Source organism: Anthonomus grandis, chromosome 19, assembly GCF_022605725.1.
Source record: "Anthonomus grandis grandis chromosome 19, icAntGran1.3, whole genome shotgun sequence".
Classification (NCBI taxonomy): domain Eukaryota; kingdom Metazoa; phylum Arthropoda; class Insecta; order Coleoptera; family Curculionidae; genus Anthonomus; species Anthonomus grandis.
In genome coordinates this window covers 5,082,721-5,104,005 of record NC_065564.1, presented here as the reverse complement: position 1 = coordinate 5,104,005, position 21,285 = coordinate 5,082,721, and the positions used below count along the sequence as shown (strand labels likewise).

General features: G+C 36.6%; 1 protein-coding gene across 4 annotated transcripts in view; it reads left to right on the top strand.

Annotated features, from left to right (window-relative positions):
• LOC126747344 (discoidin domain-containing receptor tyrosine kinase B-like) overlaps positions 1-21,285 on the top strand; it is a 147,348-nt gene that overhangs the window by 92,888 nt on the left and 33,175 nt on the right. For all 4 annotated transcript variants that reach the window (XM_050455905.1, XM_050455903.1, XM_050455904.1 and 1 more), the window contains 4 exons: positions 5,484-5,663; positions 11,291-11,424; positions 15,506-15,645; positions 15,698-15,765. In XM_050455905.1, the coding sequence (XP_050311862.1) occupies positions 5,484-5,663; positions 11,291-11,424; positions 15,506-15,645; positions 15,698-15,765 (522 nt within the window). The remainder of the gene's footprint in view (positions 1-5,483; positions 5,664-11,290; positions 11,425-15,505; positions 15,646-15,697; positions 15,766-21,285) is intronic.

The window sequence follows — 21,285 nt, the reverse complement described above, 5'->3', positions numbered from 1 at the left end:
CAAATGACGGTTTAATTCACCTACAAGTTTTGTCGTTTAGAGTTTCGACGGCTCTACCTTCCTGCCCCCCGTTCCTCCACCACCCCCATTAATTTCGTATTTTGCTTATGGAGATTCTGATGATGTGTCCGCTAACGGTGTATTCTGGAGTGGTTTTTAATTAGGGATGAAATGGAAATATTGAGGATGTATTCGTTTAAAGTGAGATGAGAACATTATTTCACGTAGTTAAGCCTGAACCCGATCAATGGGTCGAGTACTCTTGACTGCTTGTCTCTCTTTGTCTGATTCAATTTCCTGAAAGAAATAACAATATTTGTCCAGGAAGTTGAGCTTGAACCTGATCAGCCAATCGAGTTCAATTGACTGCCTAACTCTCTCTCTTTTTAATTAAACTGCCTGTAGGAAAGAAATATAATTGTTTCATGCAATTGAGCCCGAACCTGATCGAGTACACTTGACTTGTCTCTCTCTGGTTCAATTGCATGTAAGAAATAAAAATATTCGTCCAGGCAGTTGAGCTTGTTCCAGATCTGTTGATCGAGTACACTTAACTGCCTGTCTCTCTCTCTTTTTAATGCAAATGCCTGTAAGAAAGAAATATATTCTTCCATGCAATTGGGCCTGAACCTGATCGAGTACACTTGACTGTTTGTCTCTCTCTGATCCAATTGCCTGTAAGAGATAAAAATATTCATCTAGGCAGTTGAGCTTGAACCTGATCATCTGATCGAGTGCAATTGACTGCCTACCTCTCTCTCTTTTTAATGCAAATGTCTGTAAGAAAGAAATATATTCTTCCATGCAATTGGGCCTGAACCTGATCGAGTACACTCGACTGTTTGTCTCTCTCTTGTTTAATTGCCTGTAAGAAATAAAAATATTCGTCCAGGCAGGTGAGCTTGAACCTTATTAGTTGATCGAGTGCAATTGACTGCCTGCCTCTCTCTTTCTCTTTTTTTAATTCAACTGCCTGTAAGAAAGAAATATATTCTTTGATGCAATTGAGCCTGAACCTGATCGAATATACTTGACTGTTTGTCTCTCTCTGATCCAATTGCCTGTAAGAAATAAAAATATTCGTCCAGGCAGTTGAGCTTGAACCTGATCAGCTGATCGAGTGCAATTGACTGCCTACCTCTCTCTCTTTTTAATTCAACTGCCTGTAGGAAAGAAATATAATTGTTCCATGCAATTAAGCCCGAACCTGATCAAGTACACTTGACTGTTTGTCTCTCTCTTGTTTAATTGCCTATAAGAAATAAAAATATTTGTCCAGGCAGTTGAGCTTAAACCTGATTAGCTGATCGAGTGCAATTGACTGCCTGCCTCTCTCTCTTTTTAATTCAACTGCCTGTAAGAAAGAAATATATTCTTTCATGCAATTGAGCCTGAACCTGATCGAGTACACTTGACTGTTTGTCTCTCTCTGATTCAATTGCCTGTAAGAAATAAAAATATTTTTGGTCCAGGCAGTTGAGTTTGAACCTAGAGTACACTTGACTATTTGTCTCTCTCTGATTCAATTGCCTGTAAAAATAAAAATATTCTTCCAGGCAGTTGAGCCTAAACCTGATCGAGTACACTTGACTGTTTGTCTCTCTCCGATTCAATTGCCTGTAAGAAATACAAATATTCGCCCAGGCAGTTGAGCTTGAACCGGATCACCTGATATACTCGATTGCCTGTTTCTCTCTCTTTTTATTCAACTTCCTGTAAGAAATAAAAATTATCTTTCAGTCAGTTGAGCTTGAAACTGATCAGCTGGTCGTATGTACTCGCCTATCTTTCTTTCTCTCTCTGTTTGTAATTTAATTAATTGAAATTCTTGCATAAAGACCGTTGGCTTTCTCTTAGTCTTTAATAAAGTTGACTTCCATGGTTCTTGCTCTCTCTTTTTCTTTGCAAGAGAAATAATCAATAAATATTCTCTCTTGAATGCTAGTGATTTCTAAAGTCTCTATAGCCAGTTTATTGCCTCTGGCTATCTCTTTCTACTGATTCAATTAATCGAAAAAAGATATTCGAGGCTGAAACATTTACAAAAAAAAATAATAATTTGCAATTTATGTCAGTAAAATTCAAATTAAATTTTCCGCGCGTTATTTCAGGTAAATTAATTCTATATGGCCCCCCGGGGAGGGGGGAGGGACAATTGATTTTCCGGACGTTTTCATGTTTTAACAATCAATTAAAATGCATTCGGACGTGCGCCGATAAATAAACAAATAAGCGAAAAAGCTATTTTTCCGGTCCGATTTAGTTTTAGCGAGAAAGTGGCCCCGGAAAATGTCATTCCGAGATTTTCATTAGCGACATCAGAAGACGACGAATGAGAAGGAGAAGGAAGAGGAAGAAGGAAAAAAAAACCGCGAACTCATCGCACTAATTAAAACCCGCTTTGATTCGGTAAAACGCTCGGAACAAAACGCGGAAAAAAGGACAAAAGAGGCGGACGAGAGAGTCCTAATCTGGAAAAATTCAAAAAAAAAAAACAAAACCAACGGCATATTTATAATTTAAAAACCGTGAAAAGTTTATTTGGAAGGTTGCCACTTACTCTCTCTCCGTCTCCGTCACTCTCCCGGAGGGCTTCGAAGTTTCTTTTTAACTGAGAGGGAGAAAGTTCTCTCTAACCTCAAGGGGGTTCCAAGGAGTGCGGTGAGGAAAATTATAATTTTTTTTTCAAATATATAGCATCGAAGCTTTACTGGATATAAGAGAAAAAGGAGATCCGGGGAGAGTGAGGGTGGGAGGGAGATAACAGTCGAGGCCTCCATTGTGCGTTTATATTTAATTAGCGACCCCCATTGTTAGCGTAAACTACACAAAAGATGCCAACTTTTAGATAAAAATGTCCCCAACCCTCTCTCCCCCCTCGGGTTTTATGCTTTGCCTTAAGTTCAGAAAGATAATTCAACAGATTGTCGCTTGACCCAGATTAAGGGGATAATAGATTTCTTTACAGAATCTGAATATCTCTGTCTCTGTCTTTAGCTTGTACAGAACACGAATTTTCCTTTCACCTATCTCTTTTTTTCTAAATTAATTTAGCTGATAAGGTTCTCAAAATTTTTAAGGCCGGTAATTTATTTTGTTCCTCACTCACTTTTACCTGAATTAAATTTATTCCTTGTGATTTTCTCTCTCTCTCTCTCTCTTTCATTGTTTGTCACTCAAGACCAGTGATACAAAATTGATTTTTATTGAGTAATAATAATTATCCCTCTCCCTTTTCTGCAAAGACAATAATATTCAAAAATTCTCACTCCATCATTCAACAATTTCATCATTGTTTCTCACGTTTGCAAAATTGATTTAATTAATTGTTTTCTCACTCGTTCTCTCTGACTTTTCCAATGTCAGTGTCAATGTCATTTCTCTTCTCTCTTTAACAAAGTTAACTTTGATTTTCGTAAATTTGAAATTTGTAACTTGAATTGATTTTTTGTAAATTTCCCTCTCTCTTTGGTTGCCACTGTTATACAAAATTGATTTCATCTTTGTTTCTCTCTTTGTTAAAAATTGATTGAATTGATTGCTTTTTTCCTATCTCTCTCTATCTCTTTGTCTTTTAGAATGCAAATGTTTTTTCCGCCTCTTCTCTTGGTAGCAAAGTTGAATTAACTGATTGTTTCTCTTTTTTCCTCTTGTAAATCACCCGAAGATCCTCTCTCCAAAGCCAGTAATTTGCGCTCCTTTTCTCTCATATATAAATTCGAACTATACCTGGTCGAGTCCACTCGACTGGCTATTTTTTCTCTCTCTTTCTAATTCAACTGTCTGTAAGAAACAAATATATTCTTATAGGCAATTGAACCCGAACCTGATCGAGTACACTCGAATGCCTCTCTTTCTCTCTCTAATTGAATTGCCTGTAAGAAATCAAAATATTCTTTTAGGAAATTGAACTTGAACCTGATCAGCTGTACACACCCAACTGTTTATCTCTCTCTGTCTTTATAATTTTACTGTCTGTAAGAAATAAATATATTCTTATAGGCAATTGAACCCGAAGTTGATCAAGTACACTCGAATGCCTCTCTTTCTCTCTCTGATTCAATTGCCTGTAAGAAATAAAAATATTCTTCTAGGAAATTGAACTTGAACCTGATCAGCTGTACACTCGACTGTATATCTCTCTCTGTCTTTATAATTTTACTGTCTGTAAAAAATAAATATATTCTTATAGGCAATTGAACTCGAACCTGATCGAGTTCACTCTTTCTCTCTCTGATTCAACTGCCTGTAAGAAATAAAAATATTCTTTTAGGAAATTGAACTTGAACCTGATCAGCTGTACACTCGACTGTATATCTCTCTCTGTCTTCATAATTTAATTGTGTGTATGAAATAAATATATTCTTACAGGCAATTGAACTCGAACCTGATCGAATACACTCGAATGCCTCTCTTTCTCTCTCTAGCTCGTAAAAAATACGAATCTCCTTCTCATATATGCCTTTTTTTAATGAATTTAATTGCTTACTTTCTCAAAATTGTCTCCTCAAGGCCTAAAATTGATTTTACTCCTCTCTCACTTTAAAAAAATTCTTACTCCAATTCTATCTTTGTTTCTCTCTTTTACAAAGTTGATTAATTACGATTTTTTCTCTTTCTCTCTCTCATTTAAAAGAGAGAGACTCTCTTCTAATGCCAAGGATCTTCCCTACTCTTCTCTCGTTAATAACCTTGAATTAATTGATTTTTCTCTTGTAAACCTCCAAATCCATTAATCTCATTCTAATAAATTTTACAAAATTGATTCGATCAATTGAATATCATTTTTTTCTCCCTCCTCTCGCTCCTTTTCTCTCTTATAGAAATTCGATATAATTGATGCGTTTCCTCTCTCAGTCGTTTGATTTTTCCACCTCTCCGTCCTCTCCGATGAACATTCTATTCTTCATTTGCCCTCTCTGTCACCTCCAAGGCTAATAAAGCTCTCCTGCCTCTTTTTTTCTAATAGGGACGTTTTTTAATAGAATTTTCTATAATTTAACACACATTGTCCCGGTCTCTGCACTTAAGCCCTTTTGTTATTCGGCGAGTGAAGCGACGTTGAAATGCCCCGTTAAACAATTTAGACGCTTGCTTCGGGGCGCAAGAAACCCTTTAAATAGGGACGAAAATGTGAAAATTTTTCTTTATTGCAATGCAAACAAGACGTAAAAAATTAAAAAGTGGTGATCGTGATTTGAACCCTCGTATTCGGATAGGGCAAGGTGCGAAACCCCTTCCTTATGAAAAACCCTTAATAGAGTATACCGAAGGGTGAAAACCGTAATGCGGGGGGCCCCTCGGGGGTCACATTCCCCCAATTTAAAATTACGATCCCTTATTACGGTCCTAACAAGCGTGCTAGAAAGCCTCAAGGGTCCCAAAAAAAAGGCCCACTTTAGTGCATATTGCTGGAAAATAGTCACTTGTGGAGGCCCTTTTAGAGGGTGTTTTTTGCCATATAGATGTACATTGTGTTCCAGAGAGTCTGATAAGATACGACGCGCCGAGGGGCGAAATTAAGGAACCGGACGTGGATCTGGAGGACATCAGCTACGACGGCCTCCTGGAGGGCAGGGACATGCGGGGAGGCCTGGGGCAGCTGGTGGACGGCCTCTATGGCGACGACGATTACCAGAAACAGCTCAATGGTGAACAATCTGGTAAGTCCTTAAGAAAAAAATTCAACGTTTTGACCCCGGACTAAGAGCCCCGTTATTTTATTTTAATTATCAAATACGGGTAAGTTGGTATTTAATTTTTCTGCCGTTTTAATGGGGGTTTACTGGGGAGGGGGGGAAGTTTCCACCCCCGCAGTCCTCCACGCTCCCAATGGGAAATTTAAAACGAAATAATATTTAGTTTGCTCGGGTGGATGTTTGTTTGAGGGCTTTAAATTAGCATTTGCGAAATTACAAAAAGTGCGAGCACTCGTTAAATGTATGTCGAATAAGCTTTTTGTATGGAGTAGTGTATTTTTAGGGTAATTTGTTGTTTGAGAGGGCTTTAGGGATATTAGCAGAGGTACTAGGTAAGGCATTTTTGGGTCTCTTAAGGGTCTTACTGGCCCTTAGGACCATCAAGGAATTTTCATGTTTTTTACGTTTAGATTTCAGTTAAGTTTTTCCTTAAAAAATAGGTTTGGAGAGTTAATGAGAAAAAAAAGTGTAACGTTCAATATGGGCACTTAAAAGTAATTTTTGTATATTCCATGCAGTTGTGGTCATTTTCGGGTGCTTCATGTAACTTTTAAAAAAATTACAGACAATTGAGGTCACTTTTAACCTCTAAGATTAGCTCTTTATTTCTTCCAGGCAGTTGAGGTCAATTTTAGGCACTTTTGAGTCACTTAAAAGACAATTTTTGAGTTCTTAGGAGATTTTTTTGGTTCTTCTAGATAGTCCACATAATTTTTCATCAAGTAGAGTAATTTTGTGTGTAAGTGACCTTAAGTGCCTGGAAAAATATAAAAATTTCCTTCAAATGGACAAAAGTGACTTGAGCAGGAATAGAAAGTCAGTCGTACTGTCTAAAATTGACTTCGATTATGTGAACAAAATTAAAAAAATACTTCAAGGCAGTTGAGGTCATTTATGGGTCACTTAAAAAAATTCTTTAGACACTTAGAGTAATTTTTTTGGTTCTTCTAGGGAGTTCAACTCACTTTTCATCACTTAGAGAAACTTTTAAGTGACCAAAAGTGCCTGAAAAAAAATCAACATTTCCTTTAACTGACCTTCATTTTGACCGCCTGTAAGAACCAATAAAATTAGCCTGAGTACCCAAAAATGAACTTAACTGTCTGAAAAATTTAATTTATTACTCTAAGTGCTTTAATGCAACTTCGTGTGCTTGGAAGAACCAACAAAATTACTCTAAGTGCCCAAAAATTACGTCAACTGCCTGGAAAAATTAATTTATTACTAGAAAGGCCTAAATGCATTTTTGACTGCCTGGAAGAATTAATAAAATTACTTTATGTGTCCAAAAATGACCTTAGCTGCCTGAAAAAATTAATTTGTTACTCCAAGTGTTCAAAAATGACCTCAAATGCCTAGACAAATTAATTTATTGCTCTAAGTGCTTAAATGTAACTTCGGCTCCCTAAAAGAACCAATAAAATTGCCCTAAGTGCCCAAAAATTAAATTAACTGTTTGAAAAATTTAATTTATTACTTTAAGTGCTTTAATGTGACTTCGAGTGCCTGGATGAGCCAAGAAAATTACTCTAAGTGCCCAAAAATGACCTCAACTGACTGGAATAATTAACTTGTTACTATAAGTGCCTAAATGTGACTTTGACTGCCTAGAAGAACCAACAGAATTACTCCAAGTGCTTAAAAATTACGTCAACTTCCTCGAAAAATTTATTTGTTACTAGAAAGGCCTAAATGCATTTTTGACTGCCTGGAAGAATTAATAAAATTACTTTATGTGTCCAAAAATGACCTCAACTGCCTGGAAAAATTAATTTGTTACCCCAAGTGATCAAAAATAACCTCAAATGCCTAGAAAAATTAACTTATTACTAAAAGGGCCTAAATGTGACTTTGAAGAACCAAGAAAATTACTTTGAGGTTTCAAAAATAACTCCAAGTACCTGAAAAAATTAACTTGTTACTCTACGTGCATAAATGTGACTTCGACTGCCTGGAAGAACTAAGAAAGTTACTGTACGTGCTCTAAAATGACCTCAACTGCCTGGAAAAATTAATTTATTACTAAAAGGGCCTAAATGTGACTTTAACTACCTAGAAGTACTAAGAGAATTAGTTTAAGTACTCAAAAATGACGTCCACTGCCTGGAAAATTAATTTTTCATTAGAAGTTCAGAAATATGACTTTAATTGTTAGGAAGAACCAAGCAAATTAGTCTAAGTTCTCAAAAATCGCCTCAACTACCTGGAAAATTTAATTTATTTCTAAAAGTGCCTAAATGCGATATTGACTGTCTGGAAAAACCAAGAAAATTACTCTGTGCTCAAAAAATTACCTCAACTGCATGGAAAAATTAATTTGTTAATCCAAGTGCATAAATGTAACTTCGACTGTATGGAAGTACTAAGAAAATTACTCAAAATGCTCAAGAATGACCTCAACTGCCTCGAAAATTTAATTTATTACTTCAAATGCCTAAATGTAACTTCGAGTGCCTGAAAGAACCAAGAGAATTACTCAAAGTGCTCAAAAATTACGTCAACTGCCTGGAAAAATTAATTTATTACTTCAATTACTTAAAAATGACCGCAGCTACCTGGAAAAAATTATAAAAAATATTAAATGATCTAAAAATGGTCTCGACTACCTGGAAAAAATTTATTTAATATTCTAAGTGTCTAAAAGTGACTTCGACTGCCTGGAAGAACCAAGAAAATACCCCAACTGCCTGGAATAAATTACTTCCTTAAGGATGAGCTGCATTAAAAGGCACGTTTCTGCCCCCTTTATTATCCTCCTCAGGTACATGTAACTAACATACAAAAACCGACGTTTTCAAGCCAGTAAATGCCCAAAAAAACAACCACTCGATATCAGCAGAGATCATTAATAAAATATTTCGATGGGATCACATTGAGACATTGAGAAATCTCACCACCCAAACCGCGATATTGTTATTTCGCGGTTAATGGCGTTTTTTTTCCTGCTGCCAAACCCGAAACGTCTCAATCGTACCTTTAATTATTGATTCTCTGAAATAATTGATATCGTCCGACTGTTGTGGACGGATAAAGATGTCAGACGAGGGACAGCTGCAGTTCGTCAAATGAAAAAAATTAATGAGGTGCATTTTATGGGGCCATACGGAGCGGTACAAGTTCTTTGGAGGTTCATTCAGACCCTTAACATGTACAGTCGAAAGTGCCCCCATATATCGTCGGGCAACTAATTAAAAACTGCAAAAAGTACAACATTAAAATTCATATATTCGACAAGAGGGGGTGTCGAAGGGGGCCGAGATAAGACTCCTCCGGCTGCGGAGCCCGAGATAACGAAATTTCGAGAGTAAATTCTGGACGAGTTCAAATGGTCCTTATCAAAAGTTCCATCGGTATGTACGGGCACGTACAGACAATACAAGTAATGAACATGACGGTTGGGTTAGAGTCGATTTTCTCACTTGCTCGCCCTCGCGCCTTTTTATGGTTAAGTACAGTATGGAAAATGCTGCACGACGCTAAAAAGGCCAATTTGTACAGCCTTTTTTTTTAATGGTAATTATATTAGAGTCAGTACAAAAAGGTGCCATTTTAGTACAAGTAGTACAGGCAGTTGGAGTCTTACAACTGTAAGAATAGTAGTTCTTCATTTTTTTCGGGCAGATAAACTCACTTTTGGCACTTCCAGGCGGATGAGGTTATTTTTGGGTAATTTGAATTAATATTTTATTTTTTCCAGGCAGTTCAAGTCATTTTTTTGGAGTCTTAGAGTAATAGATTGATTTTTCCAGTCAGTTGAGGCTATTTTAAGCACCTAAAGTAATTTTCTTGGTTCTTCCAAGCACTTAAAGTCACATTTAGGCAGTTATAGAAATAAATTAATTTTTTCAGGCAATTGAAGCCGTTTCTGAGCACTTAAAGCAATTTTCTTGTTTCCTCCAGGCACTCGAGGTCACATTTGGGCGCCTTTAATGTTGAATAAATTTTTTTGGGCAGTTAAGGTTATTTTTGGATACTTAGAGTAATTTTTTTTGCTTCTTATATACAGTCTAAATCACATTAAGGTACTTGGAGTAATAAATTATTTTTTCCAGGCAGTCGAGGTAATTTTTGAGCACTTAAAGTCACTTTCTTGGTTTTTCCAGGCAGTTGAAGTCACATTTAAGTACTTAGAGTAATAAATTACATTTTTCAAAGCAGTTGAGGTAATCTTTGAGGACTTAAAGGAATTTTCTTGGATCTTCTAGGCGCTCAAAGTCACATTTGGGCACTTATAGTAATAAATTAATTTTTGTAGGTAGTTAGGGTCGTTTTTGGTCACTTAGAGTAATTTTCTTGGTTCTTTTAGGCAGTCAAAGTCGCACTTAGGCACTTCTAGTGATAAATTAATTTTTCCAAGCAGTTGAGGTCATTTTTGAGCACTTAGAGCAACTTTCTTGGTTCTTCTAGGCAGCCGAAGTCACATTCAGGCACTTATAGCAATAAATTAATTTTTTCAGGCAGTTGAGGTCATTTTTGAGCAGTGAGAGTAATTTTCTTAGTTCTTCTAGGCAATCAAAGTCACTTTTAGGCAGTTATGGTAATAAATTAATTTTTCCAGGTAGTCGAGGTCATTTTTGAGCACTTAGAGCAACTTTCTTGGTTCTTCCAGGCAGTCGAAGTCTTATTTAAGTATTTAGAGTAATAAATTTAATTCTCCAGGCACTTGAAATCCTTTTTGAATACTTAGGATAGTGTTCTTGGTTTTTCCAGGCAGTCAAAGTCACATTTAAGCACTTAAAGTAATAAATTACATTTTTCGAGGCAGTTAAGGTAATCTATGAGCACTTAAAGGAATTTTCTTGGATCTTCTAGGTGCTCAAATTCATATTTAGGCACTTATAGTAATAAATTAATTTTTCCAGATAGTTGAGGCCATTTTTGAGCACTTAGAGTAACTTTCTTGGTTCTTCCAGACAGTCGAAGTCACATTTAAGTACTTAGGGTAATAAATTACATGTCGAGAAAGTTGAGGTAATCTTTAAGCACTTAGAGGAATTTTCTTGGGTCGTCTAGGCGCTTATAATCTCATTTGGGCACTTATAGTAATAAATTAACTTTTCCAGGTAGTTGAGGGCGTTTTTGGCCACTTAGAGTAATTTTCTTGACTTTTCCAGGCACTCGAAGTCACATTCAGGCACTTATAGTAATAAATTAATTTTTCAGGCAATTGAGGTCATTTTTGATCACATAGAGTAATTTTCTTGGTTCTTTCAGGCACTCGAAGTCACATTTAGGCAGTTCTAGTAATAAATTAATTTTTTAAGTTAGTAGGGCTTTACCTGTAAGGGCACTAAGGATAATGTTTTATTTTCTCCAGAAACTTGAACCCTAAAGAATTGATTTGAAACTTCTGAAAGAAATATAACATGGTTGTAAATCCCAGAAACTGACTTCATGTGCCTGGAATAAGAGCTTAAAGTGAAAACACCTGGAGGAGGCACGTGAAGCGGTTTTTCAATTATACTTAAACTAAGTAGTTTGAGCTCCTGGAAAAAACAAAACAATACCCCAAACTGACTTCAACTGCCTGGAATAGGCACTTAAAGTGATGACAATCCTAAGTAGTGTTCTTAGGTCACATTTATTTTTAGGCAGTAGATGGGTCGGCTGGTCCAACGAGTTCAGAAACGGCGAACCCCTGGAGATCACGATAGAGTTCGACGGTCTCAGGGAGTTCAACGCGGTCCACCTGCACACCAACAACATGTTCACCAGGGGCGTGCAAGTAAGTTATTCCATAATTTAATAACAACACACGAGAGAGAAAAAAAACTGAAATTTACTATTCATTAATGCCGCTCCGTTGTTATTTTTGCATACCGGAAAAAAAACAGCGGAGCGTCGCTGTTCCATTTCCATTTAAATAAAAATTCGTTTAAGTATAAATTAAAAAATAATACTGGCGCCGTTTATTGTAATTTGGGCGGGAAGGGGAGTGAGTTTTTTACGATTTTAGTCACAAAGAGGATCCGATGCAAAAACTGCGGGAGAAACTAAGAGGAGTAGATCGGTTATATTACACTGAAAGTTTCCCTAAAAGTTTCCTCTCGGAGTAGCGGGATTACCTTTGGCCATTGCGGAAGTTTTTGACCAGCCCTGAAAAAGCCCTTCCGAGATCAGGGAGGGAGAGAGGCAACGGTTAATCGGCTTTTCGACAATCTTCTTAATAATAAATAATAATTCCTAATGGGCAAGTTTTAAGTCGCAACGTAAACCTGAGGGTTTTTGTGGTAGAAGGCGAAGTTTAACGGCGACGATAATGTTCAGAGCGATCAGGGACGCGAGCTTATTCGTTTTAGGGTTGGTCGGCTGTAGGGGTAATTTTTACGTAAGAAAAGTTATATTTTATGGTAATCCAGGCCCTTATGGAAATGTAAAATGATGTAGAAACTTAAAAAATCTACTTTTTGGCATAAAAATCTATTTGAGGCCTGATTATCTGGGACGATCGTTATGAAGTGAAGTCTCTCGTCTACAGTGGTCACGGTTACGTAAGAAAAGTGATCTTTAAGGGCGATCCAGCGTGTAAAGGAAGCGTGAAATGCGGTAGAAACTCACAAAACCCACTTTTTACCCACTTTTTGGCATGAAAATCCATTTGAGGCCTGATAACCTGGGACTATCGTTATAATGTGAAGTTTCTCGTCTGCAGAGGTCACAATTACGTAAGAAAAGTGATATTTAAGGGCGATCCAGGATGTAATGGAAGCGTAAAATGCGGTAGAAACTCAAAAAACCCACTTTTTACCCACGTTTGGGCATGAAAATCCATTTGAGGCCTGATTACCTGGGACGATCGTAATAAAATTAGTCTCTCGTCTGCAGAGATGACAATTACATAAGAAGAGTGATATTTCAAGGAGATCCAGGATGTAATGGACGCGTGAAATGCGGTAGAAACTCAAAAAACCCACTTTTGGGCATGAAAATCCATTTGAGGCCTGATTACCTGGGACGATCGTTATAAAGTAAAGTCTCTCGTCTACAGTGGTCATGGTTACGTAAGAAAACTGGTATTTCAAGGCAATCCAGGATGTAATGGAAGCGTGAAATGCGGTAGAAACTCAAAAAACCCACTTTTTACCCACTTTTAGACATGAAAATGCATTTGAGGCCTGATTACCTGACACGATCATAATAAAATTAAGTCTCTCGTCTGCAAGGATGACAATTACATAAGAAGATCGATATTTCAAGGAGATCCAGGATGTAATGGAAGCATGAAATGCGGTAGAAACTCAAAAAACCCACTTTTTACCCACGTTTGGGCATGAAAATCCATTTGAGGCCTGATTACCTGGGACGATCCTTACAAAGTGAAGTTTCTCGTCTGCAGAGGTCACAATTATGTAAGAAAAGTGATATTCAAGGACGATCCAGAGTGTAATGTAAGCGTGAAATGCGGTAGAAACTCAAAAAATCCACTTTTGGGCATGAAAATCCATTTGAGACCTGATTACATGGGACGATCATAATAAAATTAAGTCTCTCGTCTGCAGAGATCATGGTTATATAGGAAAAGTGATATTTCAAGGCGATCCAGGATATAATGGAAGCATCAAATGCGGTAGAAACTCACAAAACTCACTTTTGGGTATGAAAATCCATTTGAGGCCTGATTATCTGGGACGATCGTAATAAAATTAAGTTTCTCGTCTGTGGAGGTCAGAATCACATAAGAAAAGTGATATGTGATGGCAATACATGGCATATTGGAAATATGAAAGGCGTTAGAATCTTGGACAGAAATAGAAAATCAAGATTTTGGAAGTCCTGAAAATAAGTAAATAGGATCAAGCGAGTGACAATTAATTAGTAAATAAAATTCCGGCCTGCCTAATAAAGTCACGCACAATTGATTCGTTAAATCCATCGAAGCCCCTGTTTGTGTCCAACACATGAAAGACATGGAAACCGCATAGGATCGACCGAAAAATAGTTAATTGAATTAGATCCTCTCTCCCATAATCCCGGCCGCATAATAGTAATTAAGCGATTAAATTTAATCAGATTCGCTTGATCGTACTCGAAAACCAAAAACAAATATCCCCGATCTCCCTCCATATGTGCAAATGTTAAATAATGAAACTCACAACGAGGATAATGCGGGGGGGACTATATCGCATATTTAGTTTTAAGGTTATTAAATTTGCCATAATGCACTTTCCATTTGCCAAATTGACCTACCCCCCCCCCCCCGATCCTCTCGAACCGAAGGGTTAATTTCGATTAAATTTAAAATAAATATTTTCGCAAAAGTGGTCTCTCTGTCTCTCTCTTTTTGTTTCTCTTTATTCACGGACGACCGGAGCCTCATCATAAAAGAGAATAAAATATCAATAACGACGGTTTTTATAAGGCACTCACGGAGAACGGAACGCCGGCAAGAAAATAATAACAATAATGGAAAATGGAAAGACGGAACGGCATCGGGGGTGTATTTTATGTTAATGGATTAAGGGACAGGATGAAATTCGAAATTGCGTTTTTGAATTAGGGCCCTTTTTTCTTAAGGGACATACATTTCGTGAGATTTAGCTTAAGACACTTTTTTAGGCCCCTTGGGATCTCACCAATACCTTATTAAAAAATTGTTTGAAAATTCACTTTCCCGGTTCGTCTGTATAATACTTAACGAAAAATTATTGTTTTTGATGGACCCTAAAAAACTTACATGAAATGGGGTCATTTATTATACTTCTTATGATGCAATAGAGTCTTCTAAATATTTTGCTAGAGAAAATCCGACTAGTACAAAGAAAGTTATGCATTTTTTAAAGAGAGGAGTTAAGAAAAAAATTATCGTGCCACTGATCGTTTTTTATATTTAGAGGCCCTGAAAAAATTGAACTTCCATCAGAGGATCATAATGAATTTTTTTAATTAAATAATAGGGTCCTCCTAATATATTGGTGTAAACCAGAGTAAATTTGGACAACTACTAAGAAAGTTATAATTTTTTTAAAGAAATGAGTCAAGAAAAATTTAATTGCGTCTCTAGTCATTTTTTTATATTTGGAGGCCCTAAAAAAATTGAACTTCTTATCAGAGGGTCATAATGAATTTTTTTAATTGAATAATAGGGTCCTTCTAATATATTGGTGTAAACCAGAGTAAAATTGGATAACTACTAAGAAAGTTATAATTTTTTTAAGGAAATAAGTCAAGAAAAATTTAATTGTGTCCCTAGTCGTTTTTTTAGATTTGGAGGCCCTGAAAAAGTTGAACTTCCTATCAGAGGGTCATAATGAATTTTTTTATTAAATAATAGGGTCCTCCTTATATATTAGTGTAAACCAGAGTAAAATTGGACAACTACGAAAAAAGTTATAATTTTTTTAGGGAAATGAGTCAAGAAAAATTTAATTGCGTCTCTAGTCGTTTTTATATTTGAAGGCCTTAAAAAATTGAACTTCCTATCAGAGGATCATAATGAATTTTTTTAATTAAATAATAGGGTCCTCCTTATACATTGGTGTAAACCAGAGTAAAATCGGACGACTACTAAGAAAGTTATGATTTTTTTTAGGAAATGAATAACACTTTTTTCTAGAATACCTTAGCAAACCTAAAATAACTCCACAAAAATCAAAACTCCTTTAAGCCCAAAAATCCCTATCAAACAACCAGCTTCCCCTCCCTCAATATTAATTAATTAATCGATTGATTAATTACAGAGGACCCTAATTAAATCGATGTTACCCTTAAAACGAAACCTGCAATTACGTTAATGCCCCGTTTTCGAGGCGGGCTTCTCCCTTTCGGAGCACGTTTATCGATTCGAAAAGTTTGATTTTGTATTCCAGCTTTTTGGCAAAGCGGAAATCTGGTTCAGTCTGGACGGAATCCGATATCAACCGGATCCAGTGATCACCACCATAGAACCGGATCGCACCCACGAGGCCGCCCGGAATGTCACCATTGCCCTTAAGGGAAAACCAGCCAGGTAAGCAACAAACTAATCGTCCACTTGCATATTATCGTCCCTTTTTTTCCAGGTTTATCAAGCTCCGCCTGTATTTCTCCGACCAGTGGATCCTCCTGAGCGAAATGTCTTTTGAGTCACGTAAGTTCAATTTGTCGTCACTAGTTTCACTTACTTAATAAGCCTTAATTAATATCGGGGACACCCTGTAAAGTCCTCCCTAAATAAACAGGCCCTCAGTGGGAATAAACATTCGCGAGAGACGAGGCAGTAATTTATCATAATTTTCGAGGGTTTTATCTTAACAATATATTTGGAAGGGAGGTCATTATTTACTCCCACATGCCTCGCCTTCGAGGGCCTAAGCAAGATAGATGCCTATACATTTTAAATACTCTTTGCAGCATAACTTTGGCTGGCATTTTAAGGATTAAGGAGAGTTTTCCAGCCAGTTTCTACCTCAAAACTTAAGATGGTGGTGTTAAAAGTTAATTTTAACAATTTATTTTATTTTATGATTTTATGGAATCGAAGTTTATGGTTGTCAAACGAATAATACCTTTTTTCTCAAGTAAATAATTTTTGCCTGAACCTTCTCCCAAATCCCAACATGTGTTTTTACCTACTTTTTAAGAAATGCCTTTGTTGCCAGTTTAGCTTAAGTGCACTTAAAAATCCATTTTTCTCCTTAAGTTCACTTAAGTGTTGGCCCCATGACACACGTGCATCCCACATTTTTTACCCAACATTTCACCCCGAGTCCCACGAGAAAAAATCAGTATTCACTCCGTCGCCGCAAAAAGAAGTACCTACTCTCGCGCCCCCGAAACACAAGGTTTCTTTCACCAGTGAAGGAATTCACAAAGCTTAAAGTACCGAGAAAATAAGTTAGTCAAGAGCAAGTTGGCGCAAGCAATTCCTCTCTCTCTCACTCTCTTCCGTTTAAGTATTTGTCTAAAGTTCATATATGTATACCTAATTGTTACGATAAAGTAGTTTAAGTTATGTAAAAAGGTCTATAGTGAATAAGTGTGCGTAAAGGTGGAAAACTGAACTGAAAGTGAGTGCAACGTTGTGAGTGCAACAGTGGTTGTCAATAGCTGCACAAACCAAGGTGACGTTAGTGCTAATGCCGTTCCTGGTTCCTGCTAAGTTCCTGCTATTGATCTTGTGATTCTGGAAGGCTGGTAACGTCAACTAATATTGTAAACCCTGGTAAATAACTAACTTCAACATTGTAAATCGTTCATTAGTCTATACCTGTTAATTATTACTAACCAAAAGGTACAATAAACCCTTATGTAATAGTAAATCACAACTGTGTAATTTATTGAACTGGACCTATGTCATCGAAGGGCTCGTCAATGCAGTAGCCGTTGCTCGAGCAGGTATAGGTAGGTTTTTTAAGAAACCCTAATCTATATTCATGGTCCTTCGAGCCGGATCTTCCCAAGTTGTGATTTTACGATTCATCTAAGCAAAAACAAAACATACTTCTTGTGTAAAAAGTATATAATTGGTTCCGACATATGTGTCGGTGGTCCTTCGAGTAAACAGTATTTTAGTTAATTACTTACTAACAAACCTTTTAGTTATTTGTCCCTTGTTATTTTGTTATTTTTACTTGTTATAATTGTTATTTGGAAATAAGTAGCAACTCACTTTTTACTTTTTCTTTTAAATTGTTTCTTGGTAATTAGTTTATTTTCTCTTAACAATTATTGTTTAAATTTAAAGAAAATCTATTCCCAAAAAATAAGCATCTGGTTGTCTCGTAATTTTTTGTGTTTATTCTGTAAGCCTAAAACTAAAAAGTAAAATGACTGAAGGAATAGAAATATCAGTAGAAGCGTTGGTTAAAAATCGCGGATATTTAAAGGCTAAAGTAACACGAATTGTTAATTGGTTTTTAGAAAATAATGATAGTATACATGACTTTTTAGAAATTCAGGTACGTGAAAGTATGTTAACCCACGCTTTTAAAGATTTTGAAGAGGTAGAAAAACAAATTGTAGTTTTAGATATAAGTAAAGTAGACAAGGATGATGTAGAAGACAAATACTTAACGTGTGTTGCTAAAATGCAACGTAAAATTTTAGAACTTTCCCCGCAAGCGCCAACTCAAGTAAGACATATAGTTCCCCAATACTCTCATTCCCCAAATGTTAGTTTGCCCCAAATTAGCATACCTCCATTTAACGGAGACATCACTAAATGGAATGCCTTTTTTCAACTTTTCTCTACTCTTATTCTAGATAATCAATCTCTCTCTGATATTCAAAGATTAATTTATTTAAAATCTTATTTAAGAGATGAACCCCTAAATTTGGTCGATAATTTACAATTGACCACTGACAACCTCCAAATTGCCCTAAATACCCTTAGACAAAGATATGATAATCAATTATCAATTATTTTTGCCCATATTAAAAATTTAGTTGACATTCCTATCCTAAATAAGGTATCCTCACACACACTTAGGGAATTTATAGTTTGCATAAAACAGAACTTTGATTCACTGAAAAATCAAAACATTCCAGTAGACCACTGGGATTTAATTTTAATTTATATTTTTTCTCAAAAATTAGACTTTGGCACAAGAAAGGCATATATATCCGAGAGAGGTTCTCAAATGCGCTCTTCCTCACATGTGGTCCCTAAGCTTGAAGAATTTCTAAGCTTTTTAGAAAAGCGTTGTTCGGTGTTAGAAGATCTCTCTGAAAGCCCTTCAACTAGAAATTATTCCCATGGACGTTCTTCTCAACACAACACTCCCTTTGTTAAAAAAATTTCACACTATGCTCATGGTGGGCAACGCCAAGGCAACCAAGTCATACCTCAAAACTCTCCTCAAAACTCTCGCTCACATTTTGTTGCAGGACAAAAGTGTCCCTTTTGTGAGCACCCTGATCACAAAATTTATACTTGTTTTAAATTTAAAGATCTTAGTTTAAAACAGAAACAGGATTTTGTTAATCATAAGAATCTATGTTTTAATTGTCTCGGTTCAAGGCATCAAGTAAAAAACTGTACATCTCAGAGGTGCCAGATTTGTCATATGAAACACCATTCTCTTTTGCATCCAATGGATGATGCAGCACAGCCCTTGCAAAGCAGAAATTCACATTGGAGGCCAAATCCTCAAACCCAAAATGAACGATCTCAAAATTTTAACAGAAATTCGCTTCTCATAAATAGCTCCCATTCTCGGAATCAAGGTTCAAGCCAAAGCTCCTCTCAGACTCAAGAACCACAAATCCCAAGCACAAGCAATGAAATTAACTCGAATCGCCCTCACGCTAATAAACCTGTGATTTTGTCAGTTTTCGCCACTGAAGATAATGAAGTTTTATTAGGTACTTCATTGATTCAAATACCCGACAAGAATGGTCATTTTATTATTGCAAAGGCAATATTAGATCCCGGGAGTACTATATCAATAGTAACCCAATCGCTGGTTCAAAGACTTGATCTCTCTCCTAAGACGCAGCCAATACAAATCTCTGGTATTGGCGGCAAAATTAAGCACTCTAATCACGCAATTTCCCTGAGAATTCATTCCTGTCACAATCACGATTACTTCCTGAATGTTAACTGCTGTGTATTAGACAAAATCACAGAAAAATCCCCTCACTTTAAAGTCAACAAATTTATGTTGAACCTTCCCAATAATACACCGCTTGCAGACCCCTACTTTGATACGCCTTCTACAATAGATTTATTGTTGGGAGCAGATGTATACTACCACATTCTTTCAGGCGAATACACCAAGGTTAACAAGGACTCTTTAACGTTGGTAGGTACCTACTTTGGCCACATTCTTTCAGGATTAATCCCCTCCCAAGCTCTCGTTCACAAAACCCCTTTGGCAAATTCTAAGAATTGCTTTTTAGTGCAATCATTAAATTCAGATTGCTCACTGGACTCATTAATTGAGAAATTTTGGTTACTAGAAAATGTTTCGCCCACTCACGAAAAACCCCTATCCCCTGAAGATTCTATGGTTGAACAGAATTTTCAAAATACCACGGTATTTAAAGATGGTCATTTTCAAGTCGACTTACCCCTTAAAAGGCCCCAAGAGTCACATCCGCTAGGAGAGTCATATTCATTAGCCAAGAAAAGGTTTCACCACTTAGAAAAGCGTTTTCAAAAATCTCCTGACCTTTTTCTTGAATACAAAAAATTTATCGGTGAATATATCTCACTCAATCATGCACGAATTATTCCCCTTTCCCTTAAAACTGAAAATAACAAAAATCGATACTTTCTGCCTCACCACTGTGTAATTCGTGAGGACAGTACAAGCACTAAACTTCGTGTAGTGTTTGACGGATCTATGAAAACGTCTTCTGGGCTATCACTCAATGACGTAATGCATAAAGGATATACAGTTCAACCTGAACTGTTTGATATTTTACTTAGGTTTCGAAGTTTTAAATTCGCTCTCACTTCTGATATCGAAAAAATGTATAGACAGGTGCGCGTTAACCCAAATCAAACTTACCTGCAAAATATTTTATGGCGCGACCATCCCTCTCAGCCAATGCAATGCATTGAATTACTCACCGTCACTTATGGCACGAACTGTGCCCCCTATTTGGCTACACGCACCCTGAATGAACTTGCCATTATTCATAAAGACGATTATCCTCTTGCGTCTCAAGCTATTTTATCTCAATGTTACGTGGACGATGTTCTCTGTGGGCAAGATACCTATGAAAATTTGGTAGAATTACATAGGCAGCTATTGGAACTTTGCAAGATTGGAAATTTTCACTTACATAAATGGTGTTCAAATAGCAATTTATTTTTGTCTAAAACTTGTGATAATGGGTCCCAAGAAAGTTTCACCATAGAAACCGAGGGAATTTCAAATAAAGTCCTTGGTGTAGGCTGGAATCCCGACTCAGATGAGTTTTTTATCTCTTTACCTGACACTAGGTCCGAAAGCATAATTACTAAACGTATAGTTTTATCTAAAATTGCGCAAATGTACGACCCCTTAGGATTCATAGCTCCCATTGTTGTAAATGCTAAATTAATTATGCAAAACATTTGGAAAGAAAAAATTAATTGGGATGAACCCCTGAAAGAACCCATTTTAACCCAATGGACCACCTTTATTAAAGATCTTCCCCAACTAATGTGTTTAAAAATTCCACGTTTTTTCCTAGCTAATAATAATCCCAGTTCACTTCAAATTCATGGATTTTCAGATGCCAGCAGGAAGGCATATGGTGCGTGTGTGTATATAAGAGCCCTTTATCCTAACAAAAATGTCTCTTGTCAACTTATTACTGCCAAAAGTAGAGTAGCCCCGATAAGAGAAATTACAATTCCCCGCATGGAACTCTGTGGAGCACTTTTACTTTCCAATTTAGTCACTCGTGTGTGTTCCATATTAAAAGAAAGATTTTCAGTTGACAACATTAATCTTTGGACTGACTCTGAGATTGTACTTGCTTGGTTAAATGCCCACCCTTCTCGTTTCAATGTGTTTGTAGCAAACCGCATTTCTCAAATTCAGGTTTTATCTCAAGACTGCAAATGGCGTCATATTCCAACTGCGGATAATCCAGCTGATCATCTTTCTCGCGGATTTACCGCAGACCAGATTCTCACCTCTACGCTTTGGTGGAACGGCCCAAAGTTCTTACT